The sequence below is a fragment of the Ricinus communis genome, chromosome 9 (assembly GCF_019578655.1).
Source record: "Ricinus communis isolate WT05 ecotype wild-type chromosome 9, ASM1957865v1, whole genome shotgun sequence".
Classification (NCBI taxonomy): Eukaryota; Viridiplantae; Streptophyta; class Magnoliopsida; order Malpighiales; family Euphorbiaceae; genus Ricinus; species Ricinus communis.
In genome coordinates this window covers 4117784-4142119 of record NC_063264.1, presented here as the reverse complement: position 1 = coordinate 4142119, position 24336 = coordinate 4117784, and the positions used below count along the sequence as shown (strand labels likewise).

Below are 24336 nucleotides of genomic sequence, written 5' to 3'. Positions count from 1 at the left end.
AAACTCAAGATAAACATGTTCTGATGATGAAAGGTAGGCATGATGGGTTCCTTTTTGTGCACAAGTCAGCATCCAATTTTGTTAAATATCCATTAAATCCTTCGACATGGACAGGGAATAACTACAATACACGTTAATTTATTAAGGTATTCTCTTTCGCCTCGTCTCTGGTTTCAAAGTTGTTTTCTTATTGGCAATTTGTAGTTTACAGTACATACAATGGCCTAAGGATTCATATTTTCTTCATTTCAAATCATCCGAGTCTTAAATTTGTTCTTTTGTAATTAATTAAATGGAATCCCATAACTCTACACTTAAATATGCTCTTTTGTAAAACTTGAAATCCCAAAACTCTCGAAATAGTTGTAATACCAATTGAACTGCATTCAAATGGTAATTTTAAATTTGTTACTAAGAGCTTATATTAACATAATACAGTTATGAAATCATAATTTTAAGGGAAATGTACATGATTTTGCAACAAATATTGGTTACTTCATCTATACTCCAACCATTCAGCCATCCATAAGTACAAGTGGGTTGCCATAATTTCTTGTTGTAGCATCTTATCCCCTACAGAGTACTAGTTAGTGGAGCTTTCACATGTATGAGGAGTATCAATTATAAATAGCAGAATCATACAGTCCCACTCACAGAACACTACGAATCAGTACAAAAATAGTATAAGAGAATTAAAAAATGGCATAACATAACATTCACATGATTCCAACTACACAAAGATCGAAGGTGGCTTGAGAAAGCTAAAAGAAGAGGGAGTGGGCATACAACATGATGTCTAGACATTTACTTATTTGATTTTTTACAATGATGTATATTATATTTTTTTAAAAGCAGGGTCGGTTGTGGCAGAGAGCCATTGACTTAAATAATATGATATTTGGTTAAGACACAGTGGAATTTCTTGGTCGGTTAGGTGCAAACGTCAAGAAAAACATTCATTATCCCCTGCAATCATATATGCTTGAACACGCAAATTCCTGAGACGTGTTGCAAATGCATGATAGGATGGGAAAGCACTTTTCTTTTTCTTCTTTTGAAGAAAATTGTAAAAGTTCGTTGTCATGATCATTTCCATTTTCGGCATTTCTGACAATTTCAGACGCATATTACAATGTTGTGGTGTGTAGGAGAGGCTTTTACTGTTTTTTCTTTTTTTCTCTTTGGGCAAAAGAGAAAATAGAGAATACAATTTGAATATGGTTTGGACATTCTTCTTGTTTTCTTTTCTATTCACACTGTATAGAATGATAAAAAAAAAAAAAAAAAGAATAAAATTCTTTTAGACGAATGATTTTTGAGTGTTAGGAGACAAATGCATCAGCTATGTCTAACCTGCTGCGAGTATCCATAGCATAATTAGAGACGATATTGCAATGGTTATCCAGCTCAGAAAGGCCAATGCAACTGACATTTGGTATTTTTGGCATTCCGTTAAATAATTACAATGTCCCACGTCATGAAACAAGAGCACTGTGATGCCTGCCGAGGCAGAAGCTGCTGCTAGAGATAGTGTTGCTGTTACCTGTTGGAAATGTTTTAAGAGCATTCTGTTAAAATGACAAGCACATAAACATCTACATAACTCTTTCCAACTTAGTGACCTGTAAAGGATTTTGAGGACAATAAAAGGTTTAATAGATGCTGACCCAGTCTCCAACTACAAAAAGGCTGACCAAGATGGAATTGTGGAGAACCTTCTTCCGGATCAAGGCGTATGCATCTAATAATGCTAGTCCAAGGCTCCATATCACTTGCAAACCCATTGAAGCTATCAGGTAGCTGCAAAAACAAGTAAAGTTTAAATCTTCTACAGCATTTGGTGCGTTATAACAGGTCTTACAGAAACAAAACAAGAACTAGATTGTGTACTACTAGTAATAAGGCAAGTACTGTTGCATACTGAATTGGTTATCTTAGCAACACTACAGCTTACGTTCTAAAACTTTTCTTGTTAAGGTGCTGATAAGTGCAGGATGGTAATAGTGGCCAATATGATTGAACAATTGATAGGGCATTCATACAGAAAGACGTTTTTTGGTAAATTAGAAGTACTACCAACACTTAACAGGATAAGAAATCAGCAGTCAGCACCTTTACGAAGTACAATCAACGCATTACAGATAAGATGGCACAAAATCAATAGACAAGTTTAAAATACTAGAAGTACATAACAGCACCACTAGAAAGGATATGAACATACTTTTGCATCTCATTACAAGTCAAGTGTCAAATGAGAGTCAACTATAAAATGAGCAGAAAAGGTCTCTCTATACAAGGATTCTAACTGAAATAGAATCTCAATTGCATAAAGCAAATATCTATTAGTACAAACACTCCTGTAATTAGACAATTTCAGTTTAGGCTCGCTCAGTTAAGTTTGTGAAGTTATATAGTCTGTTAACCATATCTAATTAGCAACTCCTTCAAGTTTAAAACAGTCTATCCAATGCCAGAATTGCTAACATGCATTCATAATCCATTTATCTTTTGCTGCATCAAGCCTGTACTTTAGAATAAAGAAATAACACCTGTTAACAATCAATAAGTTTAAAACAAGACTAAACTATCAAAATGGTAGACCAGTGACGCATTCTAAAGATCGATGCAGCTTCTGCATTTAACATTATCATCAACCATGGCTTCAGAGTTTTAGCATCCTATGTCATTTTTCCGGACTTTGTGAACTGCTAAAATTATTTTGTATTGGAGCCTGGTCAACATAGAATACCTAACACATGATGAAACTCATCCTAGTCCAATTTGTAGCATTTTCAAGTTAAGATTTTTGATAGCTTATTAAATAGATCATAAAGCAGCATAGATCAACATCCTAATGGTTTGTTTTAGGGAATAGCCAATGTAACAATTGCTACTGCAAACAAACAAGCACCATTTATTTCTTACTTTTCACACCATTTGAAGGCTCATCTACGCACATCATAGAAACAGTGCCAAGTATATAAACAATGAAACATTATAGAAGGACTTGGTAACCAATACAGTTCAAATAGGAAATCAACCCCTTTACCAATAATCTAATGCAAACAGCTAAGCACTACCACCAGTTAAAATCTTCAATTTAGAGACTCGGATGAGGCAATGGTAAATGTGGCAACCACTTTAAGGTGAAAACGAAAAATCAGGAACACAGAGCATTCAAACTAACGTCAAGAACTTGTTAACAATCAGAAAGTACATTTCTTCTCAGTATAAAAAATTATAATGAATTCATTTTTGTTGTAACTTGCAAATGTGATAAGCTAATTGGAAAGCTTTGATTTTATTTTACAGAATTAAGAGTCATCCAGGAAAGAATTATGCATCTTAAACATACATGAATAAACTAGAAACCTAGATTTTGCTACAGATTGCTCGAATCAAATTCTTCTAACCTAATAATTTGTTTGCTTTCTAAATTTGAAATGGTAAACTTAAGATCCTAATGATCCACAATCAATGGAGTGACGGAGCTGAACCATATAGAAGCTCAAACAATTAATGCAGAGAAGAGAAAGATGGAAAAAAGACAAAAAGCAAATAGTACCAGAAAGCTGTAAAATTGAAGAAGGTGGAGGTGGTAGCCATTGCAGTAATTGAGCCAGCTGCAAAAATACACTGCGAAATCCTCAAAACAAGAGCAGTCAAAGTTCCTGGTGTCCCAGCAAAATCCTTCATTTTTTTTTTTCTTTCGGAACTGTTTGCCTCCACCAAAAACCCAACAAAATCTCAACCTTGTAAATGATAAATAAAAATACTCATCTTTCCAGAATCATCAGGAAACTAAAAAGCAACAACCTTTTCAACTAAAAGAGCCAAACTTTACAGAGATAGGATGAAAAAAGAGCACACAAAAGAGGTAAAATTACCCAGAAACAGAAGTTGAACAATTGAGGAAAAAATATATCTGGGCAACTATAAAATTATGTGCAAAGCAACAAACAAGGTGGTGAGAGAGATTGGGAGAGGACATGAATAAAGTTGAAGCAAGAGATTATTGTAATTATTAGTAAACAAATGGGGACAGGTAAAGCAGGCTGTTGAGACTTTGATGTGCACAAAAAAAAAAAAGAATGATTTATCAAACACCGGCACGCAATTGCCACTAAGGTGAAGAATACTACTATTTTCATAGTAGAAACTGCTATAAATACCATTTTTGGTCAAATTTAGATTAGTTCCTTTCTTGTTACATATAAACACTAGTAAATTAGTTAGTAGTTGGATCGAACAACAGAGTCCAAATATTGAACAGTAAACCAATTATTTATTTATTAAGTAGGGTAGTCACAAGCAGTTCGGTCCATGATCGAAGATCTGAAGTCTTACAGCTTTTATATTATTATATATTATAAGATATTATTATCATTTATTTAATTAATTCAGAATTAAATTGAATCTGTAATTTTAATATATTTTTAGTTGAAATTTGGACAACGAAATGAACGCTTAAAGATTTAATCCAACTCTACTTAAAAGATCATAAAATTATTCTTTATGTTTTTTACTTTGATTAGGTTAATATTATTTCAAGTTTGGTTTAGTTTTGATTATCTTAGTAAAAATTTTAAAATAAATATGAAAATTTATAATTTGATAGGAAAAAAATAAAAATATTTCATCTATTAACATTTTGATATGATTCGAAACTGAATTTATATATCAAATTTAATAAAAATTAAAATTTCAAAATAATTTTTTTTTTATGAACTTAAAAAAGAGTTTGACGGTTAAATTGAAAAATCAGTATTTTTTTAAACGCCACACCACACAAATATGTGTAATGCAATGAAAGTTAGAAAAAAATATTATTACATTTGAGGTTTTTAATTAGGTCTAAGGTCAATTGTTATGTTAAAGAAGTTATGATACAGACAGACAGAATGATGGCTGGATTTTAATTCAGTCACAGGAAAAAATGAAAGGAGCCAAAACTAGCAAAATAAAGTTCATACCAAGACAACTTATCCATAGGAACATTTCCAATAAAGGCGCACTCGATGTTAGAAAACTCTGTTTTATTACATGGAATTTATCTAGAAAGAATTCTACATGATACAAATAGCAGGTGTAATAAAATGTTAGGTGCCACCAGTAAATCTCATGGTCTTAGGTTATTTCAAGTTTTAAATTAATTTTGTTAAATAAATACACTGAGATAAATTTCAAATGGAAATACACATACGTTTATTAAATTCTTAAATTGAAGGGAAAAATTTGTTAAAAGATTGACAATATTTGTAATACATATAATGATTCATTTTGAAGAGGACTCACTCAAAATAAATAATAAATTGATACCCATTGAATTTTTTTAAACTCTAATGGTCCTCTCTTTTTTCTTCTCTCCATAGCCCTGACAACCTTTATTCCCACCTCAACACTCGTATGAGCAGCAAAGATACTCTCAAACTCAGGCTATTTATCAATGTGACAATGTCATTAGCTCTCCCAACTCATTTCCAACACTTTGATAATCCCTCGTTCTCCTTCTTTAATCATTTTTGGTCCTTCTGATTTTACTTTTGCTCAATCTGGCCAACCATTTTTCGTGCTTCTCCAATTCTAGTTATGTCATTTCTCTTTCCATCTTAATTCCCTTAGAGCCCTCCCTTTTGGCTCAAAGATCTCAACTTTGTCTTTTAATCTCTCTATCACCAACATATTTTATAATAATGAGATTGTTTTCTAAATAGTATCAAGATTCTTAGGTGTCCACACAACGATGGGTCAATTTGGTTGTTCTCAATGTCGATAAGTTTTTAGATCCAAATTTTGTTGTTTTTTTTAACACCTCCACCATCACAAGTGCTAATTCCGAGTGCTAATCTTGGATTTGGATATAAATTTAGAAATGGGTTTTACTTGTTTAAAGAGGTTACTAATGTTTTAAGATCAAGTAAGTGCTCTGTTATGGCTTCCTTTCTTGATTTGCAGTTAATGGTTGGTTCTAAAGAAAAGAAAAGAAAAAAAGACCTTTATTAAATGTATTTGCTCCACCCGATGAAGTGATGAAGGGTTTTATTGGTGATGTGGATCAATATTCTTTAATGATTTCTTAAACGTGTTGTGCCTTGTAAGAATACTTTGAACATGAGATGGTGCTTGATGATTTTTTGGAGGGTTTTAAGATTATTATAAGTAGATTTGGTGATATTTTGATGCTTAATGAAGTTCCTGTTAGCTTTCTTAGTATATATTTGATTGAGTGGCTTGTTGTTCATAGTCTTAGAGGCATGCTTTATTACTCTTTAATAAACAAATCATATTACATATGTGGTTTTTGTTTATCTTGTTGGTAACAAGGAATTCGTTAACCAGTCTCAGTTATCAGCGCGTGCCGTCTAATTACGAAGTGTCTTAACATAATGATTAACTTTTAACCAAATAAAAGTACAAGGGTTCAATGTCATTAAATAGAAAGTACAAGGACTTAATCCGATAAAATTTAATAATATAGAGGCCAAATATGGTTTTCCCAAACACATAAAGAAAGAATTGTTATTTAAAGCAACAAATTTGGAATAATTTTGCCCGTAAACATGGCATGGCAACGCTCGTAAAACAAATGGGATACACTCAAATCTAGTCAGTATTTCAATATAGACCAAAAGCACTTTGTTTTGCATATTATTTATAAAATTCAAACACTTTATTGGATAAAAATATTCCAAAACTAAAATAGTAAATTTTAGAATCTAATAATGTAATTTTTTTCTATTTTAAAGTCACATATTTTAATTGAAATTCAACCTATATTGATTTATTAATTTTGTTATTATAGAAGTCTATTAATATAAAAGATGATTGCTTGGTAGATGATGGAGTCAAATTGGCAATACCCGGAATAAAATGACTCGATTTCTAGTATCAAATAATTGTAATTGAGATAAAATTATAAAAATTAATTGTAAAGCTACATAACCAATTTTAACAGATTTCAATTATAAAAATATAAATATATTTCAACGAAAATTTTAAACTATTTTGAAAATAATGCATTCTTAATCTTAATTAATATTGAAGAGACATGGAAAAACACCCAAGTCAAATGACAACATCAAATTGAAGGGCTAAATTGGAATTTATGTTATTCAAGAAAGTGAAATAAATTCTATTTTTCTGGTAAAATATAATGAGATTTTCTTAGTTCAATTCTAGCTAGCTAGGTGTATAACATGAAACCTTACAATTATGATATATTTCTTTGAAATTAAAATGTTAAAATGAAAATTTTAATGGTACAAAATGACTGAGCCAAATACGAAGATTCTTGATGTGACATATACAAAGTATATGGACTCATTTCCTCACGACTCACGTCCGCCTACAAAAGAAATGGTTTTGATAACTACCCATAAATAAATTTGTTGTTGAATTTGGAAAATAGGAAAACAAGAAAAAGAGCATCAAGTTGATAGAGAATCTGAAATTGTGCATTGATGATGGTGCCCCTTCATCTGTTATTCCGGATCAAGGATCGATCAACAGCAGATGGGTTCTACAAGTGCCTTTCCTTTTACTCACAGGTTACCATCAAGCATTCGGTATATGTCTTATCGAAGAAGTAGACCAAAAACTAACATTGGGGTGGTTACTCACTTAAATCACTAGTGTTCATAAATTTATCAACGGATAAAGGGTCAGTTTACCCTCTGAACTTGGATTAAGGGAGCTGAATTTTATCTATTTCAACAAACACACACATTTAGGGCAGAAAAATCTCACCACTCTTCCTCACCCTTTCTCATCTTTTCTCATTCTTTCTCGCTCTTTTTTACTATCTAACACTGAACTGTACAAATATTTTCTTCCTTGCTTAATAAAGCGGGTTCCTTCACCACCATCTAACACAACCATATTGATGTTTCTTACTCTCATCATCACCACCATATCTAAATCGCATGATTAGTGAGTTTGATGAAGTCGGCAGTGGGTATAGTGGCATCAACGTATTTAATGGCAACAGTAGGAAGGTTTAATAATGGGGTTTAATATGTTTGATGACAGTGATGGATTTGATCTTTGATATACAAAAATTAATTTAATTGATGAGTTTTCTTTTATAAATTTAGAATTCAATGGGTTTATTTTTCTTTATTTTGTTTATTGTGTTTGGATTTATCTTTGTTCATTTTGATTTTTAAGTGTTGGTTTGTGGGTTTATCTTTATTCACTCCTATTTGTTAATTTTTTTGTTGGAAGAATCGAACTAATATTGACATCCATGTAATATGAGCTTTTTTGTTTTACATTGATCTAACAATGGCAATATTGATGTTAGATGAAAAAATATGTGATGTTGATATTACATGAGAAACAAAAATGAGGATGGTAGTGTAAAAATAGTAATTTTTAATTTCTGAAATAAAAAATTAATAATTTAATATTATATAATATATTTTGAAAAGTATAATACACGCTATTTGACTAAGAAAATACAAGTTCAAATACTTATTTGTTGAGAAAATTAAATTCAGCCTATTTATCCATTAATAAAAGTTAAGGTGGCAAAGTCACCTTTTGTTCATTTATATCCACTAATTCAAGGAAACTCATTTAGTGCAGAACCTAATCAAGAAATTCGGTAAGACAATGTAGCACTTTGCACGACCATTTTGCTTTTAATTAAATTTTGTCATAATTATTCTTAGATAACGAAAATTCTTTATTCAAAAAATGTTTGAATATGTCATTTTTATCTTTTATTGAAGGGGTAGTAAGAAAGAAGGCATTTATTTAAAGCCCAAACCCCTTTTAAAATATCTTACAATGATAAACATAAGAGTATAATTATAATGACTTTTTTTTTTTAATTAGGAAAATTGTTTTTATTTCTTTTAGCTGTTAGATAATGACTTATTGCAATCTGTACAAGTCTTTTTTTTTTTCCCCAGTATAGGACATCTTTGGAACAATAAATAATACATTTTCTCTATTTTTATTTTAAAATCTCTATAGTTATTTTGTCCGGATCATATTAACACTTTCAGCAGTTGCAATCTGATTTTTTAAAAAATGTTTGAATTTATTTTCTTGGGCTGACATGTTTAAGACTCCGGATTTAATATAATATTTAAATTTTCTTAAATTTTAGAAGAAAGTTGAGAATTTTTTAGAAATATTTTAAAATTAATAAAAAAAGTTCAGTATTCCTGTGTAAATTTTTTTAAATATATATTTTTTTATTTTTTTTTAAATACGGTATAATTTTTTTCAGTTATTTTTTAGTTGTTTTTTTCTTTTATCAAAAAAATAAAATAAAAACCTAAATTGTATTAAAAAATTTTAAAAAACTGTATTTTAATACAGTAAAAATGAAAAAAGATAACACTGTATTTTTTATGAAAAATAAAAAAGTATAGATATTTTTTTTTTTTTCCAAAAAAAGTTTGTTTTTGAAGTTTAAACCAAAATGGTAAGATGAGGACTAAATACGAAATTGAAGATTTTAAATTTTTACTGTTACATTATTATTTAAAGCGTAGAATGTTGTACTTGGTGGCAAATGAAATGCCTCCGAATTGTGCCTTAGAAATACAAATATTATTCTTATAATATTTACTTTGCATCACATTGGTTTTAAAAACTAAAGAGCCCCGCAATTACAGTTTCAACTTTTTATTGAAAAATAAGAATTTTCCATTTTTCTATGCATGGAATAGCATAAAAAAACAATCCTTCTCATGGGGAGTTTTATTCCTTGGTAATTGCCGGCTTTCAGAGCCTGTAATCTTTGGGGCTAGGCTTCTCATGCAGTGGTTTGGTAAAGAACCCAGCAACATATTCGCTAACCAGGACTTCTTTATACTTTGCTGGATTTTCTTCGGATAATAACTCTTTGATCGGACCGTATAGCCTTGCAGGTGGAGCCACACGTCCTGCAAAAAATCCGATCACTGAAATTCTTGGAACTTTGCTAGGAAGAACTCTGTGCACATTGCTTTTGAACTTGTCATTTGATACGATCTGTTTCAAGTTAAGGTATTATTGATCATATCCAAAATTAATAATCATATTTATATGTATATATAAAATAATTTGACAGGAAAATGCTATATTTTCTCATTTTCATGTTGAACTAATATAATTCGCTTGATTGGGTATTTATTGATATCAGAAATTTAATTGTCTTTCTTAACTTTTATAAGAAAATGAGTTATGAGTTATCCAATAAAGTCTATGATTTGATCATGTCTGATAAGTTATCATATGTTTACTGTAAATTGCAAAAGTTTAAAACATGTACTGTACCTGAAGAAGATCTCCAATGTTTACTACTAAGCTTCCTGGAATAGGTTGAACGTCGACCCATTGATTGTCATGAAGAACTTGGAGGCCTCCAGTCTCATCTTCGACAAGAACTGTGAGGAATGTGTTATCTGTATGCTTGGTTACTCCCATGGCCAGCTCTGGTTCAGGACATGCTGGATAGTAGTGACACACAAGGGTTCGGCCTTTGTGGCATTCTATAGAGTTCAGGTGGTTAGGTTTTAGACCAAGAGCTTCTGATAATAATTCGAAAAGGGTGTCTCCAATTTTTCCAATTTGTTCTATGAACTCAAGAGCTTCGTCTCTAACATACACGCAAGCAAATGAAAATGATGCAAATCAGTATTAGTCAAGTAACTTATTGAAGACATTAAGCTAATATACTAATAGGTAGATAAACATTAAAAAAACAAAATTAAGGGTTCAATTTTGAGGGTTTTCTTAATAAAAAATCATTTCATGATAAAACTAATATGAGCACGCCATGTTCCTAGTATACCTAACAGAAAATTCTGACCAACTACTATACAAACAGTGATAAGTCTTGTTTATATTTGGTATGTATATAGTAATAAATAAAAAAATAACACATATATATATATATATGAGTGTTTTATATTTTAAAGTTTATATGATTAATATTTATTTAATTATTTAAAACTAATATATATGTATTAATCATCTATTAATTTATATATATATAGAAGTATATATATTTAATCTAAAAAAAGAAATTTTATAAGCAATAAGAAAATTTTAGGTAGAATCTGTCTACCACGTCATCAACAGACACATTCAATAAAAATAAAACAGATCAAATTAATATCACCATACTATATGCGAGTAATTGATTATATATATATATATGCTGGAACCGGAAAAGTGAAAGAAATGTTTTCTAAGAAAAATGCATTTTCCTTGAACAATGACTTGTGCCAGCTCAATGTGGTGTAAGGGTTTTGAAGAGAATCTTATCAGTTGGAAATAAAACCTATACATAAATTGTTTGAGACAAGTTGAAATGATTTGAGTGTTTGCTTTTGGATTTAAGTCTTTTTTTCTATATTATGTGAGTTTTTCGCTTTTATATAGAGGGTGTAGAAGGACGATTATCCTTTTGTATAACTCATGACATATGCTGATTCTTTTATGAATGAAAAAAAAACTATACATATAATAAAATGAGAATTTGTCGGGTAAGATCATTCCCTAGCGAATTTTCTCTAAAGCTATAATTCTCTGTTTTTTTTTCTTTTAATCTTACTAACTTAGTTATTAGAATGAATGGCACAACATAATAGTTGATCATTCCTTCTGTCTAGAGTAGACTAGGTTCGTGATTTGGTATCAGTTTTCACGTTTCAAACATATAAATTAAAAATTTAATTTAATTTGAAGACTATATACCTGCAAATTGCAGGCAACTCGTTTGGGTCAATATGGTCGGATCTCAACATGGAAACAGACAATGTGTCTCTCCAGTCAGCTCTTTCAGATTGAAACAAATCATAGTTACTATTGAATCTCACTCTTCTGCTTGTATCTCGAGAATAGAATTCTTTCTTGACATCAATGTCCTGCTCGTTAAACTTTCTTACAGCATCTATCATGTTACTCAGTAAACTTGAGGGAATTCCATGATTCACCACATGAAAAAATCCCCATTCCTCAGATGCATTCCGGACCTGGTCGACAATCTTTCGACGTTGATCAGTCAACAAGCCATCGAGATCAATGACCGGAAGACTAATGTGGGTTCTGGGATGATCAAGGTCCTCTGCAAGTTCATCGGATGACCGAATGAACATTTTAGGAATATGTTCAACCCCAGCATCTACTAGTCCTTGGACACCTAATCGTGTGTCATCAAAAGCTTTGATCTCTTCCTTACGATCACAACCAATTTCCATTTTTATCACTGTCTACGATTTCAATCTCTTTGGATCTGGATAGACTAATTTTTGGGTAGGTTACTTTGATTGAATTTGACGGAGGTTCCTGCTAAACACAGACTAATTTATAGGCAAAACGTACCTCATGGTACTAGCTAATTATATGATTCAGGTTTGTCTTGTCATTTTATTTAATATTTGCTTTCTTTTCATTATTGGTTATAATTCCGAAGTCCAAAGAAAGAAGTTGCCAATGGAATCAATCAGTATATCACATGAACTATTGCAGCATTAGATTCGCTGGCAGGAAGAATACAAACTTCATCCTAAGATTTGCTAAGGAATTTGATGACAGAACCCTTTTCATTCACAATCCTATTTGATTTTATTAAGTTGGCTAGATCAAGTTAGAATACAAACTTTAATTTTCTAAAATTAGAGCAAAAATCTATGCTAGTAATTGACTTTGTAAAAGGAAAAAATTAAAAATAAAGGAAAGAAAAACTTGATGCTCGGTATCCATTTTGTCAGGCTAAAGCCGCCCAAGAAATTGAATCATAGTTTGTATTAATTAATTGCTCCTCGGCTATAAGATTTAAGACATTCAGCTTCTAGATTTGCTTATTAAATAGATGGTGTTTTTCTGTTTCCATGCTAACAACAAAAAATTTTCTTGTTTAGACGCTTCGAGGAAATTTTAATCAAATTATTTATTACATCCATGTAAGTTAACTATGATACTGAATATCTGTTTTGGTTAATTGGGATAAAAGGGTCGTAAGTTTGAAGTAAGATTAATTAATTAAAAAAAGAAAGTTGCAACTAAAATCTCAATCTCTTTTTTTTTTTTTTTTTTTTTTAATGGAGAAAATCTCAAATGTCTTAAATACCACAATACAACCAATATCTTTATACAAACCTATACTAGTACTATTGTACTAAGATCCAATATTTAATTGGATCTTATATAGGAATTTCATTATCGATCCCAGCGTGATTTAGAGCCTAAAATAGTCCGCCATAGATTCTTGAAATGTTTTCAATAAAATCTATGTATTTTTTTGGGTTAAAGAAGAGGGAAACAGCCCAAATACAACATAATTAAGGAGTAACATTTTTAAGTCTGCTACCACCAAGACTATCGCTTCAGAGTAGCTCCAAAATATCATAGAGAGACGAGCTTAAAACATGAAACCCGATATCATAAGGATATTATTTTATATTTATTCTTTTAATTGTTTAAATATTATGATTATTTTGTTTTATTCTTTTCATGAAAATTTGTTTCTTTCTTTATGGGAGTTTATTTATTTTTTGTCATGAGAATTAAAATGGATTTAATTATGATATTTAAAAGATCGAATTCTTTTAAAGAATTATTAATTACTAATAAAGTCAATTTATGATTTAATATAGTCATTAAACAGAATGTGTTTTTTTACCGATACACTAAATGCAGCCAAAATACTGTATACAATTGTTCCGTCAACGCGATTAATGAATTTAAAAAAAAAAATTCATTTTTATAAAAAAATTAGTATATATTTCTTAAACGTAGTTATGCTTTTTTGTCTTTTACAAATTATACTTATTAATTATTTTTAATAAAAGTAATTTATTTAAAAAAACTCAATTTATTTAAAAATTTATTCTTTGATTTTACTAGGAATAAGAAATAGATAATTTTTATAATATTTTTAAAAAGATTTTGATAATTAGTTTGATAGTAAATCACATGTAAAAATTGACATTTAATATTTTATTAACATTTTATTATAACATTATAATGATGTTAGATGGTAAGATATTAAAGTATAAGAAATATGAAACCGAGCTATTTCTTTGTTAATAAAAAATATTACAATCTTTATCCAAGAGCACATGGATGAAATGGTAATGGTCTCTTCTATATTAATCAAAGTTTTGAATTTAAATTTTGAATATATAATTGCGTTAAAACTCTTAAGGGAGTGTTATACTACCCTTGACGGTCCACCTCACATTTTCTAAATTAACTGTAAATAATATATATATACCAAAAAACATTACAATCTTTTAAGGGCAAAATCATAAACTACATTGTATATTATATTCTTTCCAAGTAGGGAAAAGATTATGTACAACAGAAACGGCAGACAGGATTCTATTTCTAATTTCCCAGCTGCATATCTTGGTCTTCTTTATCTAATTAGGAAGTAGATGCTCATCCAAATAGTTATTAATTAGAGCATAATTGAAAAGGCCTCTGAACGAGTTTAAGTCTCGTTTGTAAAGAATTACTTTTATATCTTTTGAATGCATTAAAAGAAATAGTTTTATTTCTTTTGAATTAGCTGAATCTTCCTGTTACTGTTGCCATGCTGGTACTACACTTGATAAATCTTGTGGATCCTTGGTTATTCTGCAGTACATTCGGAGTCTCATTGTTAAAACAAGGGTGCCAAACATAATGATATCTGTTGCAGGAGATTGAAGTTGGAGAGATACATGCAGGGATCAGGAAATTAAAGAAACACACCATAAGGTTGAAAAGTGTTGATGCGGTAACATTTTACAGTTTGAAGTACATCAGTCCTGAGGTCCCATCAAGCCCTTTTGAGTAGATTCTAGTGACATATTCTTCCATAGTTGTTTCTCTGTATACTGGAGGATTATCTTTTGATAGCAACTGCTTAATCGGCGCAAAGATCCTAGAGGAAGTCCGTTCTGCAAAATGAGTTCTGAAAAAGCAAGCAATTGAAATTCTTGGTCCAACATCTTTTGCCAATACCCTGTGATATACGCTTTTGAACTTATCATTGCTGATTAACTGCTCAGAGGAAAAAAAAGAGAAAAAAGAGTAGAGCTGGTTAGATATAAAGTGTTTCTTTTTTTCCAGAAATTCTCTTATTAGGAGGCAGGCACTCGACCACATGTTCAATGGCCTAAGGGCATGAAAGCTAATAAGATAATTCATTAATTTCTTATATATAATTTAAAGACCAAAAGTAAGTGATTTGCCTGTGATAGATCTCCCAAATTCACTACTAGACCTCCAGCAACAGGTGTAACATCAAACCATTGATCTTCATGAAGGACTTGAAGACCACCTAGTATATCTTGCAAAAGAATTGTAAGGAAAGCACTATCAGTATGCTTAGTGGCACCCAAAGTCAAGCCTGGTTCAGGGCACGCTGGATAGTAATGACCAATAAAGTAAAGTCCCTCTGCACAACCCATATCTTTCAAGTGGTTGGGACGAAGTCCAAGAGCCTCCGATAGTAATTCGAATAATTTTAATCCTAAGCTCATTACTTTGTTGGAGTAATCCATCATGATGTCTCTGTTCATCAATAACCCAAGTAAATTTACTTTAAATGTTACTATAAATGGTGACAATGCAAATAGAATAAAGAAAAGAAGATATGTACATACCTACATACTGGAGGCAGTTCTTCAGGATTTGGTGGATTAGGAGCCATTGAACAGTATAAAGAATCTCTCCAATTAGCTGCCTTGGCTTGATAGAAATCAAAGTTAGTGTTATAAATCACCTTCCTTGTTTCATCCCTTGTGAAGAAGTGTTTCTTCACCTCAGTTTCTTGTTCATGAAATCTACGCATCCCGTCTATCATTTCATCCAAAACAGTTGCAGGAATTCCATGATTGATCAATTGAAAGAAACCCCATTTCTCACAGGCTTCTCGAAGTTTATCTATAACCTCTCTGCGTAAGCTCGGGTCTTTATCAATGCCTTTCAAATCTATGATTGGTATAGTGTGCTTATCGTTTCCTTCAAATGGCGTGTCAGTGATCTTATCATGGATGAAGATTCTGGGGATTTTTGTGACCCCAGCATCTACAAGACCTTTTACACCAGCTTTTGTATCATCGAAAGTCTTTAATTCACTCTTCCTGTCGTATTTGATTTCTGATTCAAAGTTTTCTAAAACTTTAGCCATCTTTCATATGCTGAGAAATGAAAAATGTAGATCAGTGTTTCGGAGGATGAATATAGTGTTGTAATTTGATCAACTTGCTTGCAGGGAATCTTATTATATATATAAAATATAAGGATGTAGAATACAAAAAACAAATCAATATAGTGTTGTAATTTGATCAACTTGCTTGCAAATACATTAAAAAAATTAAAAGGATATAGAATATAAAAAACAAGAAAAGAAGCTGAACTCTTTAGCTTTTATATTAAATGCCTGGCACCTGTACATCACTGAAAATTGTGGGCAGTGGCACCTTTTTGTTTTCAATCTGGTAATTTAAGCGTGTCAGTAGTACTTTTTACGATTCGTAAATCACTGTTTCAAGCAGCTTGCATGTTCAATCGAGACTTTATTATCATATAACTTACGTGCTCTTAAATGACATTTGAGACCTTTAACATATTTATTTCCACTTTACATTGGCACCTGCAAAAGTGAATGTTTTTAACACATTTTAAATAAAACCTTCAATTTCTTGTATTTTTTTTCATCTAAAGTTAGGAGGGGTTTGTTGATGTTTTTTTATATTTTTTTATTTCTCAAACAAAAAATAAAATATATTAATTAAAAAATTATTTGGTTATTTTCTTTTTACTTGCTCTTGTATTTACTGTTCTTTTTCAAGGAGACCAAATATATAGCATGATATTCACACTAGTGAAGCTGACATGTAAACTTATCGATAAATCCAGGCTCAGGGCCAACTAAGAAGTCCAGGAAAAGAAACTAATTAACAGCCTAGTGCAGAAATTATAGCCACATTCACAGTTTGAAATGTTCAAGTTTAGAGATTCCGTTAAGCCCTTTGGCGCAGATGTGTGTGATACACTCATTTGTAGTCGTTTCCCCGTATAATGTCACCTAATAATAGCAGCTCTTTGATTGGTCTATACGGTCTAGATGAAGTCTCTTGCCCAAACTGAGTTATGAAAATGCATGAACTTCGGATAATTGTACCAAAATTTGAAAAAAGAAAAAGAAATGTTGAGGAACAAAACCAGAAACTGACCAATAGTTAAGGACTGAAGGTCAAGGCCTCAGGTCATATCACCACAGGCCTAAAGGCTGGAAAAAGAAGGAAGAAAGATCTCTTCTACCTTTCTCCACCTGGAAAAAAACATTGACATAGAGCTTAGGGGATCAATAGGTAGCAAGAAGACCGTTACCTTTCATTTGTATATAACAGAACATTCTCATACATATAAATTTCAGAATTTTAACTTGTAAAATTCTCACAGATCAATAAAGCTTCTAATTACATTTTCTATATGGTATCAGAGCGGGCTTGATCCTGCCATCACCTACCAACTCAAAATCTTTTTTTTTTTTATCATGTCTCACAGTGATATCACAAAATTAACTAATACTGTGTTAAAAGGCAATTAAAATTATTTCGAATGGTCGAGATCAGTTTACATCATCTTAAGTGGCAGAAAAAAATTAGGGTTCATCACAGGAACTAGAAGCAAGCCACAGCTAATCAATCCAAACCAACCAACCAAAGAAGAAATGGAAGCAATAGAAGAGTGCAGACGATAGACATATGGTAATGTCACTACTCACAAATACCATGGAGCCTCAGATTGCCAGATTCTGCATGTTACTGGCATCATCATAGGCTATCTGGACCAAGATGAAAGGCCTATATGGCCATGAGCAAAATTATGCTCACATCTTCAATTTGAAACAAGAACTGGCACAAATCAAACAAGGGACTCGGACAAGCACGAGTTACGCGACTGAGGTACTAACCAGATGGGAAGAACTACATATTTACCTCCCACCGACAACAGACCCAAAAGAGGCAAGAAGGAGAGCAGAACAAGATTTATTGTATACTTACCTGAGGGGGCTGGATTCGAGCTACGAAGCTCTAAGGTCGCAGATACTATTGTCAAGCAACCTCTCCAAAATCGACGCCGTCATAGCCATCATCCATCAGGAAAAGACTAGACGCGCGACTATGAACACAGTTAACAGTTTCAACAACACAGAAAATAAAGCCTACATCTCTCACCTCTCAAATCCTCTCGAGACGGCTCGAGCGAGAAGAGTGCCTGCCAGCGTCGAGAGGTGCGACCACTGCAAGAAGCAGGGGCACTCTTAAGACCGCTGTTGGCATCTCTATCCTCATCTGCGGCCAAGTCTCAGCAGAGTTGAGAGAGAAAGAAGCGGGGAGAGACGAGAGAAAGAAGAAAGGATAAGGTTTGGCGGCTTAGGAGTCGCAAATACATCTAACCCTAAGGGTTATGACGAGATATCCGGGTCAGATCGAGAGTTAAGTAGCGGATCAGATCCTTTTAATTCAATCCGACCCGACTCCAGCACCTGCTACCGACCCGGATCCAACAACCCGACCCAATCCGACTCCAACAACTGGGTTGACCCGGATCCGACCCGTTTTGCACAGCAGACCCAACCTGGATCTTCTAATTACATTTTCTACTAGAAAAAAATAAGTGGTAGGAAAAGCAGCAGAGAGTTATCAAATATTAGTGAAGGAGGATAGAAGGGAACAAAACAGAAAATTTTAAAACTCACTTCATTTTGTTGGTTCACATTTCCAATCCACCAATGAAAAAATGGTAGGAAACGGTGGAATTAGGCTATGGTCGTGTAAAGAGCAAGAGTATTTTACTGGAATTTTCTAATTGGAGCCTTGTGATCAGAGTACTTCTTTTATCCTATTAATTGAATTAATATTAACTTTTTATTATACCACTTACCTAATCCTCCTTCTATAAACAATTGAAGAATGTACTGAAAGAATTATATTCCAATTCCAACAGAAAAAGCATTTTTGTAGGAATTTGGAAGCGGATAGGCAAGGTATGGGGAATGGATCAAAAGAGAAAACAAGAAAAGCACTAGAAGGGTCTCCAAAGATCAAGTCCTTACAGAAACTGTACAGCATCATCCCCTGCATTAATAGTTTTCTCTAACACCCACTAACATCGAAATTTAATTAATCCCAGGTACAAACTATTATACTTAATCATGGAACAATAACTATTACAAGAAGCTGTTCATAGAATGCCTCATACAGTACTAGTCTTATAGGTCTAGATCAAGTAGACATTTTCATTTGAAAGGTTTACTTTCATAGACCAAGTTTCTGTAGCAAACTTCACAACTTGAAATGCTCTAATGCAGAAATGCCATTAAGTCCTTTAGAATAGTAGTATGTCAAATACTCCTTGATGGTGGTTTCAAGGTAAACTGGGGGGGTTTCTTCTGATAGCAACTCCTTGATTGGCCCGTATAATCTCGAGGCGTTCTTTGAATGTGTAAGCTGTATGTTAAAACATGCCACTGAAATTCTTGGACCTACACTTTTCGCTAATACTCTGTGTTCCGAGCTTTTAAATTTATCATTAGAGATTAACTGCACCCAAAAAGAAAAGGAAGATGTAGATAGAGGGAGAATAATTAAACACCATAATTCAGTAATTCTTATAAAATTCAAACATGTAAATTAAATTCAGTTGTACATAGACTAACTTACCTGTAACATATCCCCAAGGTTTATCACAAGAGCTCCTGGAGTTGGATTAACATCGACCCATTGATTCTTACAGGAAAGGACCTGGAGGCCACCACTTTGGTCTTGTAGAAGTACCGTCAAAAAGCTATTATCGGAATGGCTGCTAGTGCCCATAGTCAATTCTGGTTCAGGGCAAACTGGGTAGTAATGACCCAGAAATAAAAGCCCCTCGGAACAACCTATATCCTTAAGGTAGTTGGCATTTAGCCCTAGTGCTTCAGATAGCAATTCAAATAGTATATTTGATAAGGCAGCCACCTTGTTTGAGTAATCGATCAGGATATCTCTGCAAAAGTTGACTACACAAATTACATGCTTAAATTGATTTATTCCATCATACCATTTTTGTGCATTATTATTATTATTATTATTAGTTTCTGGTTAACTAGGCTCTGCCTGGATTTCAAATTCCAACCTAACAGCCGGGACAGCAACTCTATACCAGTGAGTCAAAGCTCGCTTTAATTGCAATCATTCTTGATATAGCCATATAAGTTGTTACAACATACCTGCAAACATCAGGCAATTCTTCAGAACTGGGTGGATCAGGAGCCATAATGCAATACATAGAATCTCTCCAATTAGCGGCTGGTGATTGATAAAAATCGAAGTTCGTATTGAACTTAAATTTTGCAATCCCAGCTTGCTCACGGCTGTAGAATCTCTTCTTTACCTCGGTGTCTTGCTCGTGAAATTTCCGTACCCCGTCTATTATATCATCCAAAATAGCTGCTGGAATTCCATGGTTGATCACCTGGAAAAAACCCCATTTCTTGCAGGCATCCCGAACTTTATTAATTATATCAATACGTACACTTGAATCACTATCTATGCCATTGAAGTCTATGATCGGTATGCTATGTATGCTGTCACCTGAACTTGATTTATTATTGATCTTAGATTGATCATGAATAAATATCCTTGGAATTTTTGTGAGACCGCCATCTACAAGACCCTTAACACCAGCTTTAGTGTCATCAAAAGCCTTTAGTTCACTTTGCCTGTCATAACTTGTAGCCATTTTTCTATCTTCATTGATTAGATTAGGAATGGAGTTTCGAAATATGGTCTTTGTAACCACTAGAAAAAAAAAACAGATAACTGGTACTTCAAATGTTTGGATGAGGTAATGCTTAAAGGCAGAAAATTTTGACCGAAAAGAAAAAAAGAAAAAAGATCAAGTTAAGCTGTCACATTCAAGAGCCCATTATGTAGATTAGTGTTAGGACTATGTCATACAGAGAGGCTGCGGTTGCTGCGGCGTTGGTGGAGAACTGGTAAGGACGGCGCTGTTGCTTCGAGCTGATAAGGACGAAGACGACGATGAGCGGTTGCTGCGATTGATTAAAACAGAGATGGAGAAGAGCAGTGAACAGCGGTTGCCGCTGCCTATGCCGATCTACAGAGATGAAGGAGAGATTTGATTTTGTTTTAAGTGGATCAATTGTAATATAGATGAGCTAAAGAACTTAGAGAAATTTTGTTGATTTTGGTTCTTATGTGATTGTTTTTGTCCGTAGAAAAGAGAAAAACTTTGCCAATTGTTTACTGTATACAAACCAAAGCTAACAAGGGTTTTATATCTTAAAATTAAATAATTAATTCATATTTTATCATTTAAAATTAAAAATATATATTAATTTTATGATTTAGTGTAATAACCAAAAACATAACCAAGGATTTTCTAAAAAGAAGAGAGGGCAGAGGAAGGAGAGAACCTAACTGCAATTTTAAAAACAGAAAAAGTCAGGATGGGCCTTTGATTGAAATTATAATTTTACAAGTGAAAAGAATACCACTCAAAAATAGAGGTGAATTCTGCCATTAGCATCAACACGCGCCGCCTTTGCCATAGGCACATTGAACTTTTAAAATATCAATTTAATTTAAAATTAATTTTACAAATTTGAAGATGATGATTAAATTGCTTCCAATGCATTCCAAAAATCAGATTCAAAGATAGTCATAGGAATTTTGTCACTAACTACAACTGAGAAAGCTAGTCTTTTAATAGCCGTTTTCTTAGTTACCGGTAAAATTCTAAGAGTTTATAATAAAAAATTATTTTTGAAATTATTTATAAGTAAAAAATACCAATAAATCTTAGATTTTGACGAAAGTTTAATTAGATTTTTGAATTTTAAAATAATTTAATTATGTTTCTGAAAATTAGAGAAATAAAACAATAACATCCTTATAGGTGATTTCTTTTTGAACAAATGACTATAGATATTTCTTTGTCAAAGTGAAAAAGGAATTATTATTTTATAATTTTTATAATAAAAAATATAAAGTTAATATTTTTTTACATGTAAAATAGAAAAAGTCAAAAAGAGAAACAATATCTTTTAACATTTAAAATTAAATGGATTTCACGTCATTAGAATTTAAAATAGATTTAATTAGCTTCAATATGTAATTACTAAGTCTCTCAATGTTTAATAATGTAATTAAATCACTTTGAATTTTAGGAGTTCAATTGAAAAATTAAGGGACATATTTTGTACTTTTTACCTATAAAATATAAAGTTTTAAGAAATATAACTGAAAAATTATATAAGAGATATAAAAGATTAATAGTAAAATATAATATATTCATTCGGTTAACTATCAAATTTTTAAAATAAAATTAACGACATATCAGTTAATTAGACTTTTAAAAAATATAAATGAAAACTGAACTGATTAATTCGGCGAACCGATTTTGTGAATTCGATTTGAGTCAATCTTGGGTCAATTTGGTTTCCTTAGTTTCTTTTTGTAGAAATTTGTATAGACTTGTATTGATAAACTGTGATGAGTATTTTACAATTCTGAGTTTATTTACAACTGATTGAAAAATCTATACTGATACTTGCATATGCCTAACGGCTACTTTCTGATAAGGGAAAGGTAGAAGTTGCAGGAAAGGTTGCTCCCTTTCACCCTTGGTCAGTGATGAGAAGCCTGCACAAGCAATCCAGCTTGTGCAGTCTCTGAGACCATGCCCTCCATGTCCTTCATTCTGCTTTCTTTAACACTCCCCCTTAAGTTGGGTTCATATAGGTTTATTAAACCCATCTTGCTGAGAATAGACCGATAACTCTGCTTGTCAAGGACCTTTGTAAATATGTCTGCCAATTGATCTTGACTCTTGATGTAAGGAGTTTCAATTTCTCCTTTTTGAACCTTTTCTCGGATGAAATGACAATCGACTTCGATGAGCTTGGTCCTTTCATGAAACACTGGGTTTGATGCTATGTGTCGAGCAACTTGATTGTCACAAAACATTTTCATAGGCTCCATCATTTTTACTTTCATGTCCTTGAGTACTTGCTTTACCCAAATGAGTTCGCTAGCCGTGGATGCCATCGCACGATATTCTGCTTCGGCGCTTGATCTAGCAACTACGCTCTATTTTTTGCTTTTCCATGTCACCAAGTTTCCCACGAATATACGTAATCCAAAGGGTCGACTTTCTATCACAACTTCCAATCAAGCATCCGAGAAACCGACTGCATTAGTGGAGCTATTTTTCTTCATCCAGATTCCCTGTCCGGGTGTTCCCTTAAGATATCTGAGGATCTGATCAATGGCTTCAAGGTGGCTGGTACAAGGAGCATGTATAAACTGACTTATCACACTAACTACAAAAGAAATGCCAGGTCTAGTGACAGTTAAATAAATTAATTTCCCTACTAAACGCTGATAGTGCCCTATGTTGGTCAAAGGATCTCCGTCTTCTAAATTGAGTTTAGTTTTAGTTTCCATTGGAGAGAGAGCAGGTTTGGCTCCTATCTTGCCAGTTTTCTTTAATAGATCAAGGGTATATTTTCTTAGGGATAGGAATAAACCTTTGCTGAATTTTGCTATTTCTATGCCTAGAAAGTATGATAACTGACCTAGATCTTTAATGTCAAATTCCCTGTTTAGACGTTGTTTGACATTTTCTATCTTTTGATTATCATTCCCGGTTATTATGATGTCATCAACATATACCAAAAGAATAATGGTGTGTGTGGGTGTGTCTAACGAACATGGAAGAATCAAAATCACACTTATTGAAATTAATATTTAATAGAAAACAACTGAGTTTAGCATACCATGCCCTTAGAGATTGTTTCAGGCCATAGATTGCTTTCTTAAGCTTACATACCAGGGATGAGTCTGAGTTTATCTTATACCCAGGAGGAATGGCCATGTAAACTTCTTCTGCTAAATTTCCTTGAAGGAAGGCGTTCTTGACATCCATTTAGAATAGATTCCAACCTTGATTGATTGCTACTGAGAGTAGGATCTTAACCGTGTACATCTTGGCCACTGGAGCGAAGGTCTCTTGATAATCGACTCCGTAAGTTTGAGTGAAGCCTCGGTGCCACTGAGTGCTCGGCTTGTGTCATCGTCAATAGTTCTATCACTATTGTATTTGATCTTGTATACCCATTTACATCCCACTGGTTTTTTATTTGGTGGAAGAGAAACAATACTCCATGTGTCATTCTTTTCAAGGGCTAGAAGTTCTTCTTCCATAGCCTTACACCATTTGGGGTCGGCATTGGCTTCGTAGAAGTTTGTAGGTTCGGAATGATTGGAGAGCTAACATAGATAATTGCGATATTGGTTAGATACAACATTATATGAAATAAAATTC

General features: G+C 32.5%; 4 protein-coding genes across 6 annotated transcripts; all 4 read right to left on the bottom strand.

Moving 5' to 3' along the window:
* Positions 1-360: 360 nt before the first annotated feature.
* Positions 361-4176, bottom strand: LOC8285193 (CASP-like protein 5B3). Of its 2 annotated transcripts, none has more exons than XM_048378783.1 (4): positions 3566-4176; positions 1668-1800; positions 1354-1543; positions 361-573 (listed from the first exon to the last, which is right to left on the bottom strand). In XM_048378783.1, exons 1-4 carry the CDS (start codon positions 3694-3696, stop codon positions 497-499), a joined length of 531 nt encoding a protein of 176 aa, XP_048234740.1. In that variant the 5' UTR covers positions 3697-4176; the 3' UTR covers positions 361-496. The 2 variants fall into 2 exon arrangements, with proteins under 2 accessions (XP_048234740.1, XP_048234741.1); XM_048378784.1 differs by lacking the exon at positions 361-573 and adding an exon at positions 1078-1256 and having other exon boundaries at positions 3566-4169.
* Positions 4177-9293: 5117 nt separating this feature from the next.
* On the bottom strand, positions 9294-12254 carry LOC112536413 (1-aminocyclopropane-1-carboxylate oxidase homolog 1-like). Its single transcript, XM_025159147.2, has 3 exons — positions 11698-12254; positions 10273-10594; positions 9294-9987 (listed from the first exon to the last, which is right to left on the bottom strand). The coding sequence occupies exons 1-3, from the start codon at positions 12198-12200 to the stop codon at positions 9739-9741; spliced, it is 1074 nt and encodes a 357-aa protein (XP_025014915.2). The 5' UTR covers positions 12201-12254; the 3' UTR covers positions 9294-9738.
* A 1981-nt stretch (positions 12255-14235) lies between these two features.
* On the bottom strand, positions 14236-16203 carry LOC8276717 (1-aminocyclopropane-1-carboxylate oxidase homolog 1). Of its 2 annotated transcripts, XM_015725465.3 has the most exons (4): positions 15597-16203; positions 15183-15504; positions 14701-14991; positions 14236-14583 (listed from the first exon to the last, which is right to left on the bottom strand). In XM_015725465.3, the coding sequence occupies exons 1-3, from the start codon at positions 16121-16123 to the stop codon at positions 14734-14736; spliced, it is 1107 nt and encodes a 368-aa protein (XP_015580951.2). In that variant the 5' UTR covers positions 16124-16203; the 3' UTR covers positions 14236-14583; positions 14701-14733. The 2 variants fall into 2 exon arrangements, with proteins under 2 accessions (XP_015580951.2, XP_015580950.2); XM_015725464.3 differs by having other exon boundaries at positions 14236-14991.
* Positions 16204-19013: 2810 nt separating this feature from the next.
* LOC8276152 (1-aminocyclopropane-1-carboxylate oxidase homolog 1) lies at positions 19014-21325 on the bottom strand. The gene is made up of 3 exons (XM_002529254.4): positions 20216-21325; positions 19668-19992; positions 19014-19547 (listed from the first exon to the last, which is right to left on the bottom strand). Exons 1-3 carry the CDS (start codon positions 20725-20727, stop codon positions 19290-19292), a joined length of 1095 nt encoding a protein of 364 aa, XP_002529300.1. The 5' UTR covers positions 20728-21325; the 3' UTR covers positions 19014-19289.
* Positions 21326-24336: the final 3011 nt, after the last annotated feature.

Bases quoted from the DNA above. Each gene is read 5' to 3' on its own strand.
- LOC8285193 (XM_048378783.1), bottom strand. From the start codon at position 3,696: ATGAAGGATTTTGCTGGGACACCAGGAACTTTGACTGCTCTTGTTTTG. The intron at 1,801-3,565 runs GTACTATTTGCT...TTGTTTTTGCAG, and splicing joins TTCAATTTTACAGCTTTCTG to CTACCTGATAGCTTCAATGG. The intron at 1,544-1,667 runs GTCAGCATCTAT...CATTTCCAACAG, and splicing joins TTTTTGTAGTTGGAGACTGG to GTAACAGCAACACTATCTCT.
- LOC112536413 (XM_025159147.2), bottom strand. From the start codon at position 12,200: ATGGAAATTGGTTGTGATCGTAAGGAAGAGATCAAAGCTTTTGATGAC. The intron at 10,595-11,697 runs GTATATAGTCTT...CGTGTATGTTAG, and splicing joins GAGTTGCCTGCAATTTGCAG to AGACGAAGCTCTTGAGTTCA. The intron at 9,988-10,272 runs GTACAGTACATG...AACTTGAAACAG, and splicing joins ACATTGGAGATCTTCTTCAG to ATCGTATCAAATGACAAGTT.
- LOC8276717 (XM_015725464.3), bottom strand. From the start codon at position 16,123: ATGGCTAAAGTTTTAGAAAACTTTGAATCAGAAATCAAATACGACAGG. The intron at 15,505-15,596 runs GTATGTACATAT...ATTGATGAACAG, and splicing joins GAACTGCCTCCAGTATGTAG to AGACATCATGATGGATTACT. The intron at 14,992-15,182 runs GCAAATCACTTA...TCCTCTGAGCAG, and splicing joins ATTTGGGAGATCTATCACAG to TTAATCAGCAATGATAAGTT.
- LOC8276152 (XM_002529254.4), bottom strand. From the start codon at position 20,727: ATGGCTACAAGTTATGACAGGCAAAGTGAACTAAAGGCTTTTGATGAC. The intron at 19,993-20,215 runs GTATGTTGTAAC...CAACTTTTGCAG, and splicing joins GAATTGCCTGATGTTTGCAG to AGATATCCTGATCGATTACT. The intron at 19,548-19,667 runs GTAAGTTAGTCT...TTTTGGGTGCAG, and splicing joins ACCTTGGGGATATGTTACAG to TTAATCTCTAATGATAAATT.